Below are 22,062 nucleotides of genomic sequence, written 5' to 3'. Positions count from 1 at the left end.
CCTTGTTCCATCTTGGTTTAAGACCGAACTGTAAATATTTGACAAAATTAAAGTTATGGCCAAAGTTTGCTATAAAACTTGTAATGGATAATTATTTTTTCTACAACAAATTTTAAGTAATAATTTGTCCCCGTAATTACGGTAATAAAACAAACACCCTACAACCACCAGTTCATTGACTAAAAATTTGTTTGTTCATGTGACCTGGTAATTTTAATGTCATAACTATTACACTTTTACATATATTTCTTGTCGTAAAGGCACAATGTTTAAGACAGTTACCATTGTATACAACACACAACATGTAATTCCTCTACCATATTTCTTTACTATCTATACAAATGACGTTAGTAGCAACTGTAGCTAGTTAAGCAGATAACAAACACATTACTAAACGTTCCAATACAAAACGAAATTATCTTGATTTCCCCGTGGCGATCATCGTTGTCGAATTACTGTTACTGTTCCATAATACTACATCAATAATTATAATGTCAACATATACAAAAACTTATAGTTAATGTACAGTACATTATTCGTAATGATTTAAATAATAAATTGTAATTGGTAAACCACTACGCAAAATTGTTTCAATCAGGTAGCAAGTATTTCTAATATTCTAAATCAAGCAACTTGATGTATTAGCATTGTCAAATTTCAATGAAAGTCCTCATCTTTGATCTTTTTATTACTGTTAATAGAGTATTAACATGGAATAAAATTTGTTTGAACTATAACCAAATTCTAATACTATAATATTATATTCACTAAAACAGGAAAATAACAACAATGTTTGAAACTTCTTTACAATAGTTAAAAACTGAATTATAACCGTACTATACAGTATATGTTATTTTCTCATTGGAGTTGTGTTTAGTTCCCTAACAGCACAGAGGCTGACAATCGTCGGTTCTATGTCGTATATTCAGGTGAGCTGAGCCAACTTGATTACTGTTACTACTGTATTCGTCAGTTATTCATGTTATTACAACCTACAACTGACTGCATGTACAACACTCAGCTGACAATTTGGTCATTCTTACTTGATCTACTTTATTATTGACTTCATTAATACGTTAATTTTGGGGAAATTATTTTTATTGTTGTGTATTTAAAAAATCCTTAATTACTGACCTAGAAGCTGTAAGATTAATCCAGACAGAAAACAGATTTTAACATCCGAATTTAACATTTGGTCCTTCGAGCCGGATTATTTTAGATTCCCAGTCCGTTGGTAAAATACTCCAAGTGTAGTTTTGTAAATCAATCGTTGTAATCAATAATTTTTTATCGTTCTAGTAAGTTGTCCGCCATTTTTTAGTTCAGTTCAGGTTTCAGGTGATTCATTGTTGCTAGGCAACGCCACTGCCTTTTCGACCTTCGTTGCCGGGTGTTTCTGTTTATTGCCGGTAGAGTGGGTAGAGTTTTCAGCGCAGTTTTCAGTTTTCAATATTCGCCGCGCTGCAATCATCCGTCATTGCAGACAATCACCTTGTGTTTACATTTTTTGCCAACCTCGCATAATCTATAACTACTGTTGTTTTTAATTGTTATCATAGCTGTTAATAAGATGTTTTAGCTTTTAGTATGTCAGATACTAGTTAAAATATTAGAAGCTAGTAAAAATAAATAAATAAATCAATAAAAATAAGGAAATAAGATACCATATTATTATTGTTTTAGTTTTAATTTCAACTTTTGATATTTTGACATACATTATTCTCTCTAACTGTTTTGAGTAATCGGTCATTAATTATTTTTATTTATTATCTCATTAAATAAAAAAAAAATAAAAAAACTGCTAAATTAATTAGTTTATAGTTTTGAAAAATCAATAGGCATTTCAATTTTAGATTTTTATTTTTCATTCTAGGCCTACATTTTGCAATTGATTTGTTTTCCTAGATTTGTGTAAACTGTATTTTATTTCACTAACGACCCATGTGGTTTTCTGTCCCCTTGTGTCATGATTGCCAAGCGCTTCATGCAAGTACTATGGACTTCCGGTATTTCTTGGGATGAACCCCTATCTTCGGAACTCGCCCTAAAGTGGCATAATTTCGTAGCCGATCTACAGAACATTGATAAGTTGTCGATCCACCGACCAATTATATTCTCTTCAAGCGGTGTCTATGAGCTTCACGGTTTTTCGGACGCTTCTGAGGCTGGTTATGCTGCTGTGGTATATTTGCGAGCCGTTAACGCTGATCAGAATGTGCATGTCACTCAGATAATATCGAAAACTCGTGCTGCACCTTTGAAGAAAGTGACTTTGCCACGGCTAGAGTTGTGCGCGGCGCTTCTGCTATCTCATTTAGTCCAATATGTACGTTCCCAATATTCTAGTGTCATAACCATTGACTCCATAACCTTGTGGTGTGACTCTACTGTAACCCTTTCATGGATACAAACTCTCCCGTATCGTCTGAAGACATATGTGGCGAACCGGGTGGCTCAAATTCAAGAGCTCATTCCTTCCCATTGTTGGAGACACGTTTTTAGTACCGACAACCCTGCGGACTGCGCCTCTCGAGGAATCCTCCCTTCAGAGCTTGTCCATCACCCACTCTGGTGGCATGGTCCCCCTTGGCTACAACTTTCACCCACGACCTGGCCAACTTCGAACTTCACACCCATCGATGAACACTCACTAGACGAAGTAAAATTGACTCCACTCACCGTGCTTGTCACTGCTTCTCATTCACCTTGGGATCTTCTTACCCGCTTCTCGTCTTGGAAAAAAACTCCTTCATGTCATGGCCTACATCCTCCGATTCATTTCTCACAGCCGCCGGCAGGAACATCAAGCTGGGCCTCTCTCCGTCACGGAAGTGCAAGCAGCTCAGCTGCGGATCTTCAAGCTGGTGCAACAAGAGATATTTCTTGATGATATCACTGCCCTTAAGGACAACAAGATCTGCTCTACCAAAACTACAGCGACTCACCCCGTTTGTTGATGCAAACGGACTAATTCGGGTTGGTGGCAGGTTGAGATATTCCGAATTAGCTGAGGAAGTGCGCCACCCTCTAGTCTTACCCAAGAATCATCACGTAGTCAATTTATTTGTAGACTACACCCATCTACGACATATGCACTCGGGTGTTCAATTCACACTGTCACTATTAGCCCAGAGTGTCTGGATTTTATCGGCTCGTAGTGTGGTTCGCTCCCGCATTTTTCAATGCATGACGTGTTTCAAACAAAGACCAAAGCCTCTGTTCCCACTCATGGGGGATTTACCCAAAGCCAGAGTGACCCCTACTCGACCTTTCTTGTCAACGGGAGTTGATTATGGTGGCCCCTTCACCATAAAAATACACAATCTTCGTTCTATCCGACACATCAAAGCATATATCTGTCTCTTCGTTTGTCTGGTTACAAAGGCAGTCCACATTGAAGTGGCTACGGACTTGTCCACGGAAGCGTTTATCGCTGCACTTACTCGCTTTGTGTCACGTAGAGGCTTCTGTGCCGATATATACAGCGACTGTGGCACCAATTTCGTAGGAGCGAAAAATGCCATGCAACAGCTCATCTCAACTACTGGCCAACGCCCTTTACAACAATTCTCCATTCAGCGGAAAATTAACTTCCATTTTAACCCCCCTGCGGCACCTCATCATGGAGGTCTATGGGAAAGTGCCATAAAAGGAGCTAAATATCACCTTAGACGTGTATTAGGCAACTATGTTCCTACTCTAAGCCAATTCATGACGCTTACCTGTCAAGTGGAAGCAATTCTGAACTCCCGCCCACTTACGGCTCTATCCAGTGACCCAAATGACTTACAGGTGTTAACCCCAGGCCATTTTTTAATTGGAGCTCCACTCACTGCAACACCGGAACTCAATCTTGCCGAAACACCTGATAACCGACTGTCACATTGGCAGCTCATTCAAGCATTCTCCCAACGTGTATGGAAGCGGTGGAGTCGAGAGTACCTCCACACTCTCCAGCAGAGACTTAAATGGGACAAACCAACTCGAAACCTGCAAGTGGGGGATCTGGTGTTGGTCCATCAAGATACACCCCCTATGTGCTGGCCTCTTGCCAGAATAACTAATGTTACCCCTGGAAGAGACAATATTGTTCGAGTCGTCGAACTCCAAACCCAACATGGGACCTTCACACGTCCGGCTGTTAAGGTCTTCTTGCTGCCGTTTCTATATATAAGAAGCACGTTCGAATGCGAAACAACAGACTTTGTGTTTTTATAATTTTATCGTGAAATGATTAATAAACGAACCAATAGATCTGATTATCATTAAACCTCGTTTAATTAGATTCCGCTTATGCAGCCTAATTAGAATTTACCGTCACCGTTATCCAACTGATATCAGTCCTCATTAGTGGAAAATGCGTTGTTAGTCGTCTTTCTTTGATTGTGTTATGTTTTTGTTTAAAACTCGGGGAATACTTTATTACAATGTGTAATCAGAGCTCTAGAACTTTCTTTACTAGATTCCTATATGGGGAATACGCCATGAGAACGGGGCTTAGTAGGGGGTTTAATGGGGTTAAAATAGGGTATTTTGTTTTTTGACACTCAAAACATAAAATTTCCTGATTTCTCTCAAAAACCTTTAAGATGAAATAAAAAAACATGTTTTTTGAAAAAACTTAATTTTTAGTTTCGATAGTTTATACCTATTGCACTTGTAAGTATTACGAACTATTCTAGCAAAAATGTATTTGTAACGGTCTATTTTTTTTATTATTTTATATGTCTGGTTAAAATATTGTTAATTGCAGAGAAATATAAACAATATAAATTTCATTTTTATGAAATATGAGCAGATTCTTCAAAGTTGAAAATATAAATTTTGTTTTAAATAGGAACAATCGATGATTATAACGTTTCATTTTGTCACTTTTGAATATTTGATTTTAGGAAATAATATATATTTCAAATAATATAATTCATCACACGGGCAAAAAGTGTATTTTCAACCCCCGCTCGTGTTCCAGCCTCGGCCTCGCCTCGATCGTAAAACTTGAGCTTGGGTCAAAAAGAGTCACTTTAGGCCCTTGTGATAGATTGTATTTTCGTTATATTGCAGCATAATTTGAACAAACTATGTTACAGAATTAAAGAGGTTTCCGGTTGAAGATATCCTCTCAAAATAACTTCTAAATTGTTTTCATTTTACCTTGCTAATGTTAAAAAAAATAATAATAATAAATCAAATAAAAAATAAATTAAAACAAGCAGCTGTTTTTAGTAAGTGACTAGTTGATCTGCCAGTGCTTCACTACGGGCAGAAAGAAATAATGCAGAAAAGAATAATTCTGGTTTTAAAATGTACGATAAGAAACAGTTACAATACACTTACTAGGAAACATAATGGGCAAAGCTCATTCGTAGCTCAAATACTAAAAAGGCAAAAGTGGCGTTTCTCAAACTCTAAATTAGTTATCAATGGTATAACTACCATCCAGTTCTGGTTTTTACACAGAAGGAATACAGCATATAAATTAAGGTCTCATGCAAATAAAAATATATGATTGCTTTGTAGGGACAATAAGGCTATTTTCCTAGATCTTGAGAAATATATTATTGACTCTTGCTTGGGAAGAGATGGAGTTCATTTGAACAGGAAAGAAAATTTTATTTTAAGCCGCGTTATTAACAGGGTGATAAATATCTGGAAGGGAACAACCAACATATGCAAAACATAAAGAAGATTGACATAAGCAGATCAGATTACAAAGGTCATAAATTGTCTACAAACTGCCAAAACTCTATAAAAAATGCTGAAACACACATTAAGAGCATGTTTGAGGAATATCAACACACGATGAAACAGTTGCATTTGCACACTGTGCCTCTAGGGACCTAGAGGACGACAAAAGTATGAGTGCTGGTATTGCTACAGTGTTAAGAAGCCATTTTGGAAAACCGCAAAGATCACATTGCTTAAACAAACATTTAGCATGCCAGGAAGTAGGCAAAGGACCGGTAGTGTACACATCGCTGACTAAAGACAAGTACTTCAATAAACCAACTAAGGAAGATTATGATTTAGCATTTAAAAGCATCCAAAGTCAAGAAAAAATTTTCTTGGCCTGACTATCGATAAACACCTTAATTGGGATCAGATTCCAGATCCCGAAACGTTGTGTATTGTTTTTTACTTTCGTGATGGAAAATGTCCGCAATAAACCTTTGAACAACATTAACTCACCATCACCAACAATGAACTTCAAACAAAGAACCTTAATTGGAATGGACGTAAACAAGATCTTGACAAAAATGAAATCTGGAATTCAAGCGCTTTCAAAAATGTCATTTTTATTGTAATTTAACAACATTGAAAAATATTTATTTTGCTTACATACATTCTCATATTTATTTTTGTATTTGTTTATTTGGAGCAACAAAAAAAGGAAATTTGGATGGTATGTTAAGTGTTTAGTTTTAATTCAACGATTTTCAATGTTTGCTCATTTTTTTTCATGCGAAAAAATTCTCATTTTGCGTGGTTGGCAAATCTGTTTTCACCTGTTGACGAAGTAGCAGGCGTCGGTAGCTACTAAGCGGAAGAGTAAAAAATATGGCGTTCGCGGTGTAACGTTTAGACGCGACGGTCGGTCCTGGTTCGGTAATTTTACTGATTTTTTGCCCTCTTTGTCTCAATATGATGTAGTATTCTTTTCCTAATTACCTTTACTCTTAATTTCCTTCGAGGCTATTCTTCCCCTCTTTGAAGTGCTCTAGTGTTAAATTATTTCTCCTCTGTGATGCCGGCCGGCTGATCTTCGTTCTTCGTTCCATGGACATTCGACGCCAACTCACTATTCGACCTACAACCAAGGGTGAGCACTAGACATTAATAGCCTCTCCTTCATTAATTATTCATAAAAACCCTCCATTTGTATAAACCCTCTGTATCCTCCTTTCCAATAATTTAATTTGTTGATTCGTGTAATTCGTGTTTGTGTTATAGTCGTATTTTGTATTTAATTCTCTTTCGGTCCTTCGAGTTTTTATTGTATTAATTAATTCATAATTAATTGTTAATTTCCAAGCTCCGAATTTAACATTAAGACTCCAAAAAAGGTCTATAAGAGTAATGCTGAAATTGAATCAAGATGATTCGGCCAGAGAACGTTTCAAACAGTTAAAAATACTGACGGTTTATGGCCAATATGTTCTTGACGTCATTCTGTGTGCAAAGAACAAAATTCCTCATGATGTCACTCACGAACCCACACATCATTATAACACTAGAAAAAAGAACTCTATAAGGCAAAATCAGCACAGACTAAAGCTCTAAAAAGGAAGTAAAACGCCTTAATAAAAAAAAATAAGTTTGGCACTCTTATCGTTTTATGCTGATTTTGAAAATTAAAACACAGCTAAATTAATGCATTGTTATTATATGGAATGTTTAAAACATTGTATTTTTTAATTAATTCCCCGAATTATGTACACAACACACCCTTAAAATGTAGTATTTTTCAGTCACGTCCGAGCATAAGCATCGAGGGAGGCTTCAGGCGGACTTGCGTTGGGGGATGAAATTAGATTATTAAATATACCTTCTTCTTTATTTCAAGACAAGCCTGTAATTTGCCCTAGCATCTAACTGACCATGATAACTACAACGAGTATATAGTTTTAATAGTTCAATTCAATATAGAAACGAATTGCATGGCAACATTCTATTTTGAGCTATTGTGCGAAGTCTTACTTTGTTTTTCCCCGTAAATTGAGACCATTTTAGTTTACTTCAGCTGTCATTAAAAACATTTTTGTATGCAATAGGAAAGTAAAATATTTAAAAATATCTACAGAGTACATTATACAATGTAGGATGTAACAAGAGTGAAAAATACTTATACAGGGTGATTTGTACTCAGTGTGACAAAATTTTTTTGGCGTAAGTACAAAGTAAATGAAGTGTGATGATGCATATCAAATGTTCCAACTCTCAAAATTAGCTTCCCAAAAAATTATTTTATGTTTTTCAAAAATAACCATGCATTTAAACTTAATACATCGATTTCTCAATTACCTGTATATGGATTTGAGTAGATAATGTCATTTTCGTGTTCTACATTAAATTTTGAACAAGAATAATGGAAAATGACGGAGGATCAGTTGTAAAAACTCCATTGTAAATAGATTCAAAGATTAAAATTAGGATATTTGATAAAAATTGTAAAAACAATGGTCTGTTGCATTTTTCACACCCTGTATACAAGAAAGTGTCGGAATATGTTAAACACTGCGCCATTTTATAAGCTTTCCAACCATATGCTACACTATTGAGGTTTATGCCTGCTTATGTACGCATTAATGGTTTGAAGACTACAAAGCATGGTGTCTTTAACATTTGAAACATAGAAAGTCGGCATGTATTAAGCAAAAGTTGTATTTTTGTTTCAGCTTGAACAGTAAAAACAGTAAAAAAGTTCCCTGTTTTCTGGTATTCAAACCACTAAAACAAACAAAAAAGTATCTAAACCTCAATAGTGTAGCATATAGTTGGAAAGCTTATAAAATGGCGCAGTTTTTAACATATTCCGACACTTTCTTGTATACAGGGTGTGAAAAATGCAATAGACCATTGTTTTTACAATTTTTATCAAATATCTTAATTTTTATCTTTGAATCTATTTACAATGGAGTTTTTACAACTGATCCTCCGTCATTTTCCATTATTCTTGTTCAAAATTTAATGTAGAACACGAAAATGACATTATCTACTTAAATCCATATACAGGTAATTGAGAAATCGCTGTATTAAGTTTAAAAGCATGGTTATTTTTGAAACACGTCAAATATTTTTTTGGGAAGCTAATTTTGAGACTTGGAACATTTGATATGCATCATCACACTTCATTTACTTTGTACTCACACCAAAAAATTTTTGTCACACTGAGTACAAATCACCCTGTATACATTTGTGTAACGGATACAATAGTCTCTTCCCCCTTGTAGTCACTTCAGGGACTTCGCATCCCTAAACAACTTTGTGTCACAATCCATGACTACCAAAGCAAGCTGCATCGGGGTACAAGATAAACGGTGTTCTTCTTTCAGTATTATAATATGGTATCAAATTTAGAATTTTTACAGATCTTAAATTTTCAATCAAGAGCAATGATTTATTTTGTAGCGTTCTTCAATATATTTCGTGCGAAATAAAGCAAAAGGTTAAGGAAATGGCTAATATGGTTAATTTAAAACTTCAGTTAATTAATCTTATTACTCAGTCGTTTTAATAAGATGTCTTGAGGTGGTCCCATATAATTAGGCTGAGGGTGTTCAAGCAGTGCTGTGTCTGTTGGTGATGAGATCTAGTTAAGAAGCAGACATTTACTTTGTGTTGAGACTCAAAATATTTTAGTAACAGAAAATGTAGAAATTATTTTGTAATTTAAGACTAAGTAAAAAACCTTCTTTAGCTAGTAATTATAATACCGCACTTTTCACCACCCGGAATTGTTTTACATATTACGTCTTAGAGTGTAGCAGCATAATCACATACATAAAATCCATTGGTGATTGGCGGTGTTTGAACACGGGACCTCGAGTACCGAAGTCCCGATCTACCACTAGAAAAGCTTGCTCCCCAATAATGTGATATTAGTTAGGTCAAAGTATAAGAAATGCAAATTGAATGCAACTGCTATTTATAATAAACATTTTGTACACCACTGGGTTTATGAATTAAATATTAGACATACCGTGCGGTACAATCTACAAAAGTAGCGTTAAACAGTACAAGTTTAAGTAAAGTGACCAGTAAAAGTGACCACTCCGTGTGTGGTAGCGTTATTCAGTGAGTTAAAGTTACAGTCACGCGTGTTAAACAGTACAAGTATTCTTTAGTAGATTAGTGCTAAACAATCTAGTGTTTAGTAACAGTTACGGTAGACAGAAACAGTACAGTAGTTTGTTACAGTGATTAGTGGACTGTGGACAGTTACCAGTGTTTTTAGTATATTAGTGCCTTCTTTTGAATAACGAGTATCTTTTGAGATTAGGACTATTCCAGATTTGTGAATAGAAATTTACAAGATATGGGGAATCTTTCTGTCTCCATAGCTGGTAGCATAGGGTTGTGAAAATCTTCAGATAAGGTGTTGTACTTCTAGTTCCGGTTATTTTAAATATTTTTCTTGTGAAAGGTGATTTTCCTGTTGATCAAAATCCTGTCACACCAGAACAAATGTTTCTTACTCTGCTCCAAGTTATATATTTTGGTCATTTGCCAGCACTAGTAGAGACTATTCCAGATTGGTGAATAGGAATCCACTTAATTGACACTACAACAGATTACACTTACACTAATATGCTAAATAGCTACTCTATTGTAAACCACCATCAGGCATTTCGACCTTAGCTCTACATACAATGTACTGAGCCCTAATTAATGACCTTTTTTGCCCTTTCTATTCTAACAAAATTGTAAAGGGAGTCTTTATTTAGGTTGGCAATACCTAGGGGGGATAAACCTTTCAACTGTGGAAGTAAATTCAAGAGAAAATGGTAGTCTTCTGAATCTTCGCTGGCTTGCTGATTGTTTAGGTTGCCCAGTCTAGCACTCTAGCTTTTTTTCCTCCAACCCTAAACATATTCTTTGCAACTGTTTCTTGGACGTTTTCTTTTCCCTTCCGAGGAAGTAGACAGCTATTGACAGATTTTGGTAGCTCTTCTGTTAGCGTTCTTGTTTCAGGGATCTGTCCCAGTTCCTCTTTTAAAAACTGCAGCAAAGAGAAGTATGACCACTTGGATAGCTGTAGCTCTCCACCTTCGTCTCCTGAAGTATTTTTATTTACCTTCTTTAACTCTACCGTATTGATCCTTCAAATTCTTCCATTTCGTTTTGGCAGCATCCTCTGAAAAAAGAAATAAATCACTGATTCCAATGAATGATAAAACACATTTATGATGAGGGAAAATTTCTTCCTGATCTGAAGATAATGTTTTTTTTCTCTTTTAGGTACTTGGCAACCGGCGCTTCTTTTAGGATGTTGGCATTTCATTTCGGATGGGCATCTCGACCGTTCGAAAATCGTCATTGAAATGTGTGATTTGGAAAAATCTTGTTGAAGACCACATGCCAAAACCAACAGAAGAAATAATAAATACATCTAAAGAAGGGTTTTGGAAACTGCGGAACTTCCCAAATTGTGTAGGAGGACTTCATCAATAACAGCTGATTTATCTATAGATTTAACTGGGTGAGTATTAAAGTATGTCGTGCAAAATATACATTAGTATACTAACCAAAGTCGCTCTACAGTACTCAAATCTGATGTCAGATCCAACATTATCAGTTGGCCCAAATGGATTTGCTCGTATAACCAACAGTAGTAACAGCTGATTAGTAAAGACTTTGCCACTAATGTTCAGTGATTATGGCTGATTGACATCGTTAGTTTGCAATTAGCAAAGATAAACTAAACGTAATCGAAATCAGATTTGACAATGAATAAACAAATATTAACACTACCGTTAGTTTTCAAAATCATTTGGATTATTCTATTGCCATTACAAAGCTGATTAATATTTTTAAATCAACACCTTTCGTTGTTTTGTTGTCAATGATACTTACTTTAATTTACCTACACTACCTTTTTTACAGTAATTACCACAATTTTTTTCGATTTAATATTCAAAGTAATATTGGTCGGGGTTTTAAGTACAAATGTTATGTTAGTTATAACTCAGGTTTTTTAGTTATTTCTCAGGTTTTATGTTTTTGTTGTTTTTAAATCTTTTTTTACATAATCTATTCTTGTTGAATATAATTATAAATTATGGCTTAGTAATTATAAAAAAATACTCGTACAGTTAAAAGCAGGAAAAGGGACTTTTCACTAAACCATGTGTAAAATTGGGAAACCTTTTTTAAAGGCCACCCTTCATTTTATTTACCACCGGCTTCTTTATATTTTGTAATTTAAATTTCCTGTCGCTACTTAATTTCCTGTGGTTCAGCATGACAATATGATGCTGAAACTGCTAACATTTTTAACGTAAAAATTTTACCTGTTCCGTCTTTAAAATACGAATCAAATTTACAAAAAATTATTCCTTCCTGTTACTAAAGATATTGTGTAATTATAGTGCAACATATTGCAATTGTGAACCAGCAGTGATGAGTTATACATACGATAATTATTACTCAAATGTGCTTTGGCAATCGCAAACTAAAAACACCATTAAAATTTATAAATGAAATCACAATTTTCATCGGCTAACGATTCACAGTAACTTTTAACAGAAATATTATTTTGGTGGAACTAATTAATTTATAGATTACGAAGTACGAAGTAACAGTTTTCACATAGTCAAGTTATCATGCAATTAAGATATTTAGTGAAAAAAGAAACAATTAAATGATTGCAAGTAAAATAACAACTGAGTTTTAGTCAAATAGGTATTGCCAAAGTTTGCTAATTAAGACGGGAAACGCAGTTGAGCCAGTTAAACTTAGTATGGTCGGCTTTTATTGAATCACTGTATTTGTTTGTAAAATGAGTATATTTTTATTCATAGGCAGTTTAACTATGAGATTCGAAGTATATTGCTGTATCATAACGTTGGCTGCCATTTGAATAATGTTAAAAGGAAAGGTACATAGTTGCAAAAAAGTATTTGAATGTGTTATTTTTATAATTGTAAAGTGGATAATGCCAGTAAATTTCATCATGTTTTTATATAAGGTTTTTGGGTTCAAAAGCCTAGCTATATTAGGTTTGAAATGTAAAACTTATTCCATTTCCGCAAGAAAGGCTTCTTTGGCCAGTTCCCCCGAGGTTTAGGGCTTACGTTCCATAAGTTCACAAAACTTCTAAAAGTTTGTTTACAATAAACATATTTTACGCAATAACAAAATTTAAATCTTCTAAAACAATTTCGGCCATATATATGTGAATATTTTGTCATACAAAACACAGATTTCCTTTATAGAGGTTTACAGGTTTGATTCGATAAAATTGTTCAGATAATTCTTAGACTAGGTTTCGTTTGGATCCAAACTGACTTAGATGGTGTCAACAATTTTATAGAATTGAACGTAAACAACAATTTTTAGTACTAGCCCAACAAGACATAAAAATAAAAATTCACAAACTAGCATCTTTTTGACATTTTAAAAAACCCCGGGAAAATGTACTCAGGAAGTAGTGTGGCTACGTGGTTATTTAAAACCAAGCCAGCTTTTAAAAAGCGAACTAGAAGAAGAAGAAGAAGAAGTACTATGACCATTGAAAATAATTGTTAATTTAATTTAAAGTATTATGTACTTTTATTATTTTATACACATTGTAGGTAAATTTTTATTTGTATGCTATTAACAATTTATTCACGAGTGATGATTTCATTTTAGGGTAATCATTACTTCCGAAAGAGTTGCCCTCCATTCATTTTATTTTTCTCTTAATTGAAGACCATAATGTCAAGAGATGTATTGTAAAATTGGCTTTTAAAAACTGTGTTTGAAATTATAAGACGTAATACAGTATTTATAGGTTTTACTCCCAAGCTCTAATAGGTGGGCCGTGCTTGGGTTCAAAGATTTTTTCGAAGATTGTGATAAAAAGGTCAACATGATTCTTTTAAATAGAGATTTATAATTTGCATATAAACCCTATAAAAGATTTCACGTTCATTGCTACAATGCTTTGTAACATCGCGTTCCACCAACCTCGATGGAAGCGAAACGACATAATGTCGACAATCAGCAGCCGTGCAGAAAACCTTTGTTCTAGCTAAACGTTTGGTGGGTTGGTAATACTGGGAACATCTCCTGAAAGTAATCCGTGTAATTCAGGCAGTACTTCCATAGTGTAATTAATCCGATAAAATCATCATTCTGCTTGAATCATTCAAAATAAATTTTATAATTATATTTTTATTTAAATGAACACTATCTTTTTCTCAATTTTCGAACATCATTGGTCCGTTACTAGTGTCGTAAATTAAAAAAAAACAATCATTTAAAGCGAATCTTTTAAATTCTAAGAACTAAAGTAAAAAGGCTAGTTTTAAAAACGGTCATAAGAAATGTAATTAATGTAATTTCTATATTATACATGCCCTTTGGGTTAAATATAATAACTAAATAATATCTCAAGCGATTAAATTACCATTAAAAATAATATGTCATATAAAACTATTACTTGACAGATAAAAAGTAACACTAGTGAGACGATATTGCTTTATGTAAATTGTAATAAAGATCGTGTTAATTTATATCTTTAGAAATTACATATTTTAGAATCTTAACCTGTTACTTATGTCCTCAGATGTAGCTTTACTGTAGAATAACCGTGTTATATCCGGGATTTTTTGGCACACGTGCGTGGATAGGAAGGATATGTAATTTTATTACCTACATGTTAACTGTTTCGCCATTAAATAAGTTATGAACCCATTTTGAAGCCCACTGATCTAACCTAATAATTAGACAATGACGAGGATACGACAATCATCACACCAATTGAAACATTTATTTTAACTGCTTTAAGTATACTATTTAGGAAGAAGTGAACACAAACAGTCTTGTTTTGAAAAAAGAAAACTTACGTTAGTTACTCATGGTCAGCTACTACTGAATATTGACAAGTAAGAAAATAATTACTTTAATCGCTGTTGAAATAAGTATTAATTTAGTTCAAATATCAACGTAGCATGTAGCATGGGATCCCTAGAGAGAACGAGAATCTATTGACCAGAGTGTTGCAATAATTGGATTGTTTGTTCAAACCTGCATGATAGCCTGTCTCGGTACAGCTCCCTATTTACTCATTATAAGTGGATTATCAACCATAGCATTTAGTCATAGACAAATTTCCCTTTATTTTAAATTTCCTTCGATATGATTTTTACAAGAACCATTTTTTCTTGATTTGTTATTACTGCAATCAAAAATAGGTTTGAATCATGAATCAAGTTATACTGATATTGAGCATATGTCGGTATATTGAACTAGTGACATAAAGGTTATGATAGGTAAGTCCATCGCACAAGAACTGGAATATGGTTAGTTCAGTTAAAAAGGCTAAATTTTTTTATGTATTTTTAGGAAGAGAGGTAAAAATATTTTTACCCACACAGTATCATTCCCGTAGTAAGAGTGCCAATTGTGATTTTTTTATTGACCGGACAACTCACTATCCCTTTCTTTGTTGGATATATATCTAATATTGTTTTTTATATTTCCTCAATTCAGATCAATGTGTGAAATAAGCACCTCTGATCATACAAGCATTACATAAGAGTTATAGTTATTTGTGCAAATAGTGAGCAATTGCCTCACTCGATTGCACTTTGCACTCGAGTTGCACGTTATATTTTCCTACAGTTACTATAACACAAATAAATTTTTTCAGAAACGTGCCTTCACGTTGCAAATCTGGATTGAGACAATGTTAACATTGTACACTGATGAGCGAATTGGCCACTTTCGTGCCTTCACGTTGCAAATCTGGTGTGAGACAAAGTAATTAGAATGAGACAATGTTAACGTTGTCTCATAATGTACATTGTTAGGTAGGAAATAGTTATTTGTGCAACTATAGTTTGTCCAATGTCCCGTGCGCCCTGGAGGATTAGAGCGACCCTACTCACACACGCGCAGCCACACTCACGCGCACGGTCCGGCCGACCCGCCGCTAATGGGTTTTCTATGAATCGCTTGCTAGCCCAAGTGCTACAACATCACATTTTTATATCTTTTAATTTCATCCAATTTGTATTTAAATAACTAAACTCTGAATATTATTACTTGCAAAATGAGTCCAAACACGATACAATTCTGACAGCTCTAAGTGGTTTTAGTTATTTAAAAATTTAGAAAATTAATAAAACGGGGCTTTTATTACGTATTTTATATTTAATAGCCAAAGGTCCTAAATTAAATAACAGTAGTCAGATCAATAACGTGGAAACAGTTTACAATTAATTATTAACTTACATTGTTTGCAAATAAGCTGTAGGCCTAGTCCCATAACTTGTAATAAGTTAAGTATGCAAACAAAGCAGAAATATTAATTTAAAAGGTAAGGAAAAATGAACAAATTAATCTGTGAAACATTAAACAGAATTATTATACAACAAACGAGTTTAACTTTACTCGTAATTATTGGAAACACGCAGAGGGTTGAAACCCCGGCATTCGTCATGGACCTGTGAGTCACACTTAGCGGAAGCGAAATCTGGAATTTGACTCACTTTTAAGGGATGTGAAATCTACATATTTGTTCAGATAAACACGTCAGTGTCGAGTTAAACTTTGTGGTGGTCTGTTGCTAGCTACAGTATATCGGGAGAAGTAGTGCTTTCTGTTTTTATGCAGACTGTGTTTGTGTAGTCTAAGTGCAGTGTTCCTCGCGTGAGTGTTTTCATTTGGTAGTAATGTCGACAGGTAAATCACAACAAATTTTACATTCTCAAGCAAGAACAATAGTAGCTTCAGTGATCCAGTACTTTTATTTAGAAAAAAATAATATGGGTCCTTTGAAAGATGTAAAAAAGGTTTTGGAAAGAGTGTCGGATGCATGCAATGTTCCATACGGAACAGTTAAGCGAATTAACATTCAACTTAAGGAAGAAATCGTGTCAAATGAGACAGAACAAACGAGTGAAGAGCACGCCGACGTTGAAGAGGCAGAGCAACCTACACAAGATGGGGCAAATGTTACTAGCTCGAAGAAAAGGCGCATTTTGATCACCACGCCGCGCAAGAAAAAGCCACGTACACCTAGGAACCGACCAGTAACTGAAGTTGATGATTTTCAGAAATCAGCCATTCGTCGCCACATCATGACTTTCTATGAAAGGAAAGAAGTGCCGACCTTGAGAAGACTGCAGGGATCCCTCCAAGATGCTGGACTTTTTAATGGCTGTAAGTCATCCTTAGCCACAGTTTTAAAGAGTTTAGGATTTGCCTACAAAAAGTTCAACAGTAGGAAGGTGTTAATGGAAAAACCTGCGATAGCGCTCAAAAGATGCCAGTTCCTTCGGAAAACACGCGACATAGACTTAAAAAACACGGTGTTCCTGGATGAAACCTGGCTAAACGAAAACACATGCCATGAAAAAGGATGGACAGATGGAAGTGTCAGAGGAACATTGAGTGCTCCCCTTGGGAAAGGAAGACGCTTAATAGTTTGTCACGCGGGGACTCAAGATGGCTGGATTAAAGCACCGCCGCTCGTTTTTCAGTCATGCAAGACCGGAGACTACCACGAGGAAATGGACTCTAAGGTGTTTGAACATTGGTTTTTCAACACATTAATCCCCGTGTTACCTCCCAGCAGCACTATCATTATGGACAATGCACCATATCATTCCAGGGTGGAAAATAAGGCTCCCACATCGAGTTCTACCAAAGCAGAGATGACCAACTGGCTGAATGATAGAGGAGTGTGTTTCCCACAAGACCTGAAGAAGCCTGAGCTGTACAATGTCGTGAAGCTGCACAAACCCCCGCACCCGACCTACGTGATTGACTCAAAAGCAGCAGAGCTGGGATTCAAAGTAATCCGCCTTCCTCCGTACCATTGCCAGTACAATGCTATTGAAATGGTATGGGGGTATATAAAAAAATATGTGAAGGATAGAAACCAAACATTTAAATTGAGTGATTTAAAAGTGCTATTTTCCGAAGCCGTATCTGCTGTGACACCTGAACTGTGGGGAAAGTACGTTAAACACGTGAAGAATTTGATGGAAGAGGATTGGAGAAGTGAAGGACTCAACGACTTGAGTGTTCGTGAATTTGTCATCAACTTGTGTCCTGGAGATACCGACTCAGAAAGTGACAGTGACAGTAACGCCGAAGACGAAGACTTTGGATGTGCAATTTTAGAATAAGTAAGTGGGCTTCCTTACTTTATTTTAAATTAGCAAATTTAGCTTCCGTATTTCCATAGGCAAAATGTATTCTTTTGCTCTACATTAGGTTGATGTGTAACTCCGTATGGTTTCTATATTGCATCGTCTAGGATTTTGTTTATACATTTTTTGACATAGATGGACCAAAATGTACACTAAATGTAAATATGTATATAAAATTGCTATGTAAATATGCTCCTGTTAGTTTAATCAGGTTATTTATATATTTTGACTTCAGTTTGTGCGATCCGTAATCTAGTTTGTCTTAAATTAACATTTCCGTATTGGCTTAATTTGTCTAAAAATGTAATCCAACAAGCTTGGATGGCTATGTAGATACGTATGCTGATTATTTCCTAGGTGTTTAAATTCCAGTGTCTAGGATTTTGTTTATTTATATTTTGGTATACGTTACATTTTGTAGGAACGTATATGATTGCTAAATGTATATATCAATATAATGTTGCTATGTAAATATGCTCCTGTAAGTTTAATAATGTTATTAATATTTTTTACTTCAGTTTGCGTGATCTGTAATCTAGTTTAATCCTAAATTAACTTCCGTATCGCCTTAGTAAGTTAATTTGTCTAAAAATAGTCAAACAATTTACAAAATAATATATTTTCTTGCTTTTATCTAGATGGCTGTGTACATACGTTTTTGATAGTTTTTTTTTCTTGGTGTTTAAATTACATTGTCTAAGATTTTGTTTATTTATATTTTGACACACGTTTATTTATTTTTTGACAACATTTCGGAGGAACCTATATGGTTGCTAAATGTATATATATGTATATAATATTGCTATGTAAATATTCTCCTGTAAGTTTAATCATGTTATTTCTATATTTTAACTTCAGTTTGCGTGATCTGTAATCTAGTTTAATTTTAAATTTTCTTCCGTATCGGCTTATGAATGTAAATTGTATAAAAATGCAATCTCTTGCTTTTAACTGGATGGTAGATACGTTTATGATATTATTCCCTTGGTATTTATATTGCTCTAGAATTTTGTTGTAAATATGTACGCTATTTAACGTTGTTATGTAAATCTGTTAATATTTGGTTTAATTGTATTTTTTTTTTTCTTTATTTTGCGTTAAATAAATTCTCTACAACCATTTATAAATAGTCTAAATTATTATTTTACAACCTACTAGCCCTAAAACCACTTAGAGTTGTCATAATTGTACCGTGTTTGGACTCATTTTGCAAGAAAAAATTTCTAGATTTCATTAATTAGAGTAACAAATGAGTAAAATTATCAATTTTAAAAATATGATTTTGTAGCACAAGGGCTAGTTGGTGATTCATAGAAAACCCACTAGCGGCAGGTAGGCCGGGACTGGCCGGGACGTGCGAGTGTGTGTGTGTGTGAGTAAGGGTCGCTCTAATCCTCCAGGGCGCACGCGAAATTGGACAAACTATAGTGAGTTAAGTGAGCAATTGACTCACTCGAGAGAAAAACAAATAAATTGGCAAAGAAACGTAAATTTACACAGAAGTGAACTTTTAATATGACATTTAATGATACAACAGTAAAACAGCTAACCAGCTGATTTACAGCCAGTGCTGCCAACGTATTTCGCGCGCATACGACCTTGTCTGCATGTTACGCGCTCACTATTTCGTGCGTTCACGTTACAAATCTGGAGCGAGACAAAGTAATTAGAGTGAGGCAATGTAATATTGTCTCACTGATGAGCGATTTGGCCACTTAGCTTTCTTAAATCAGTGAGGGAACATCTACATTGTTAGGTAACTGTAGGAAAAAGCATTTATTCGTCACTCTTCTTTAATTTATATCCGGTTAAACTTACATTTACATCTCACAGCTTGTATGCATACAGCTAGAAAATTAGATTGTAATTCTTTAGTTGTAAAGCATTATTTCGAAAAGGACGACAACCATTTCGTAGGTATGGTTTCTTATGTAAGTAAACATTTGAATAAAAATATAGTATATTTGACTATTCCCACAATACGTTAATCATAGATTCGAATAATAGAATATATATTATTCAAATGTTTAAGTTTTTTAACCTAATTGTGAAGGGACTTGCTAATACAAGTCATTTCACATCGGCGTTTGACTTTCAATCAGCTTCGCAAACATGAATAACCTGGATTTAAAAGTCCTTTGAAGATGATTTAAGCTTTGCATTTGAATGTTCGCAACCAATTATTGTCAGTTTCAATTCTGATTATTTGAAAGTCCTTTGAGGGAATACTTAAACATTTGGTTGGCCCAGCATCACTTAAAAAAGCCCATTACGTCCGCCAAAAATAGTTTAAAAACGGAAACCTTTGACTAAAATAGTTTGACTAGTATTTAATCTTTATTTTCTACACATAATTAGTAGTTTAAATAATCAACATAACTCAGCATGTCGTGTATATTACGTCACACAAGCTTGTTCATAACATTGTCATATCCACAGTTTACTGTCCGGTCTCACACCTGGGACCTCCAACATCAAACACATACAGAAGTAGTTGTTTAAATAATCAACATAACTCAGCCTGGTCGTGTATATTACGTCACACAAGCTTGGTCATAACACTGTGATATCCACAGTTTACTGTCCGGTCTCACACCTGGGACCTCCCACATCAAACACATGCAGAAGTAGTTGTTTAAATAATCAACATAACTCAGCCTGGTCGTGTATATTACGTCACACAAGCTTGGTCATAACATTGTGATATCCACAGTTTACTGTCCGGTCTCACATCTGGGACCTCCAACATCAAACACATGCAGAAGTAGTTGTTTAAATCATCAACATAACTCAGCCTAGTCCTGTATATTACGTCACACAAGCTTGGTCATAACATTGTGATATCCACAGTTTACTGTCCGGTCTCACATCTGGGACCTCCCACATCAAACACATGCAGAAGTAGTTGTTTAAATAATCAACATAACTCAGCATGGTCGTGTATATTACGTCACACAAGCTTGGTCATAACATTGTGATATCCACGGTTTACTGTCCGGTCTCACATCTGGGACCTCCCACATATATCTGGATTTTCCTCTTTTTCTCCGCATACAGATGTTATTTTGTCTTTATATGCAATAAATACCATTTTTTATGTGCAAAATAAAGTAAGTAACAAATCCAACAGTTTGTTTTCTATCTTTATTATGATTATAACATGTTTTGACGAATTTAATTAATTCTGCACTTTGAACTAGAGTATATACAGGGTGATTTTTAAATGAGTTCCCCCCCAATTTTTTTTCTACATTTCTTAAGATATCAACTCTGGACCACGTCAGATCATTGTAAAGTAGTAAGTACTCCATTTTGACTGGGTACAAATTTTTGGCCGCCATCTTGGATCCGCCATATTGGATACAAAGATTTTCTTTCAAATGTAAAGGTAGGGTTGTGACCCATTATTCCAAACAAGCATTTTACGCTGATTACATTGCCGCAAATAGTTTTTAAAAATCTTGATCCGTTATAAAGTTATAAGGACTTTTTATAACTTTATTTTTAGCCCATTTTAACATTGTGCATTTACATACTAAGACCATAATCTCAAAATAGTGCTAGATAAAGATAAGTATACACCACCATTCATTGTCGACCTATTTTCACTTTTTTATGACGGATGTATTTTTTTCGGCCGCCATCTTGGATCCGCCATTTTGAAATGTGACAAATTAATTTGAATATGAAGGTGGTGTTGTCATCAGGTGGTGTCAACCCATCATTTTGAACTACTTTTTTCTGCCGAACTCAATGCCGCAATCAGTTTTTCATTTGCATGTTTGGTTTTTGAATAATTGAAATTTTAAATAAGATCATTTTAATATTTCATCAATAAAGCTACATAACCAAAAACGGATTGCGGCATTGAGTTTAGCAGAAAAAAGTAGTTGAAAACGATGGGTCACAATACCACCTTCATATTCAAATTAATTTGTCACATTTCAAAATGGCGGATCCAATATGGCGGCTGAAAAAAATACATCCGTTATAACCAAGTGAAAATAGGTGACAATGAATGGTGGTGTATACTTATCTTTATCTAGCACTATTTTGAGATTATGGTCTTAGTTTGTAAATGCACAATGTTAAAATGGGCTAAAAATAAAGTTATAAAAAGTCCTTATAACTTTATAACGGATCAAGATTTTTAAAAACTATTTGCGGCATTGTAATCAGCGTAAAACTCTAGTTTGGA

The 22,062-nt window shown here is 34.7% G+C and overlaps 2 protein-coding genes across 2 annotated transcripts; both read left to right on the top strand.

Moving 5' to 3' along the window:
• The first annotated feature begins 2,886 nt into the window (after positions 1-2,886).
• LOC128984712 (uncharacterized) lies at positions 2,887-4,218 on the top strand. Its single transcript, XM_054404053.1, has one exon. It carries the CDS (start codon positions 2,887-2,889, stop codon positions 4,216-4,218), a length of 1,332 nt encoding a protein of 443 aa, XP_054260028.1.
• A 12,254-nt stretch (positions 4,219-16,472) lies between these two features.
• LOC128984711 (uncharacterized) lies at positions 16,473-17,840 on the top strand. The gene has a single exon (XM_054404052.1). It carries the CDS (start codon positions 16,473-16,475, stop codon positions 17,838-17,840), a length of 1,368 nt encoding a protein of 455 aa, XP_054260027.1.
• The last annotated feature ends 4,222 nt before the right edge of the window (positions 17,841-22,062 follow it).

The sequence above is a fragment of the Macrosteles quadrilineatus genome, unplaced genomic scaffold (genome assembly GCF_028750875.1).
Source record: "Macrosteles quadrilineatus isolate MER2022 unplaced genomic scaffold, UCM_ALF_1.0 Scaffold_2__2_contigs__length_208266976, whole genome shotgun sequence".
Classification (NCBI taxonomy): Eukaryota; Metazoa; Arthropoda; class Insecta; order Hemiptera; family Cicadellidae; genus Macrosteles; species Macrosteles quadrilineatus.
This window is presented reverse-complemented; position numbering and strand designations above follow the sequence as displayed.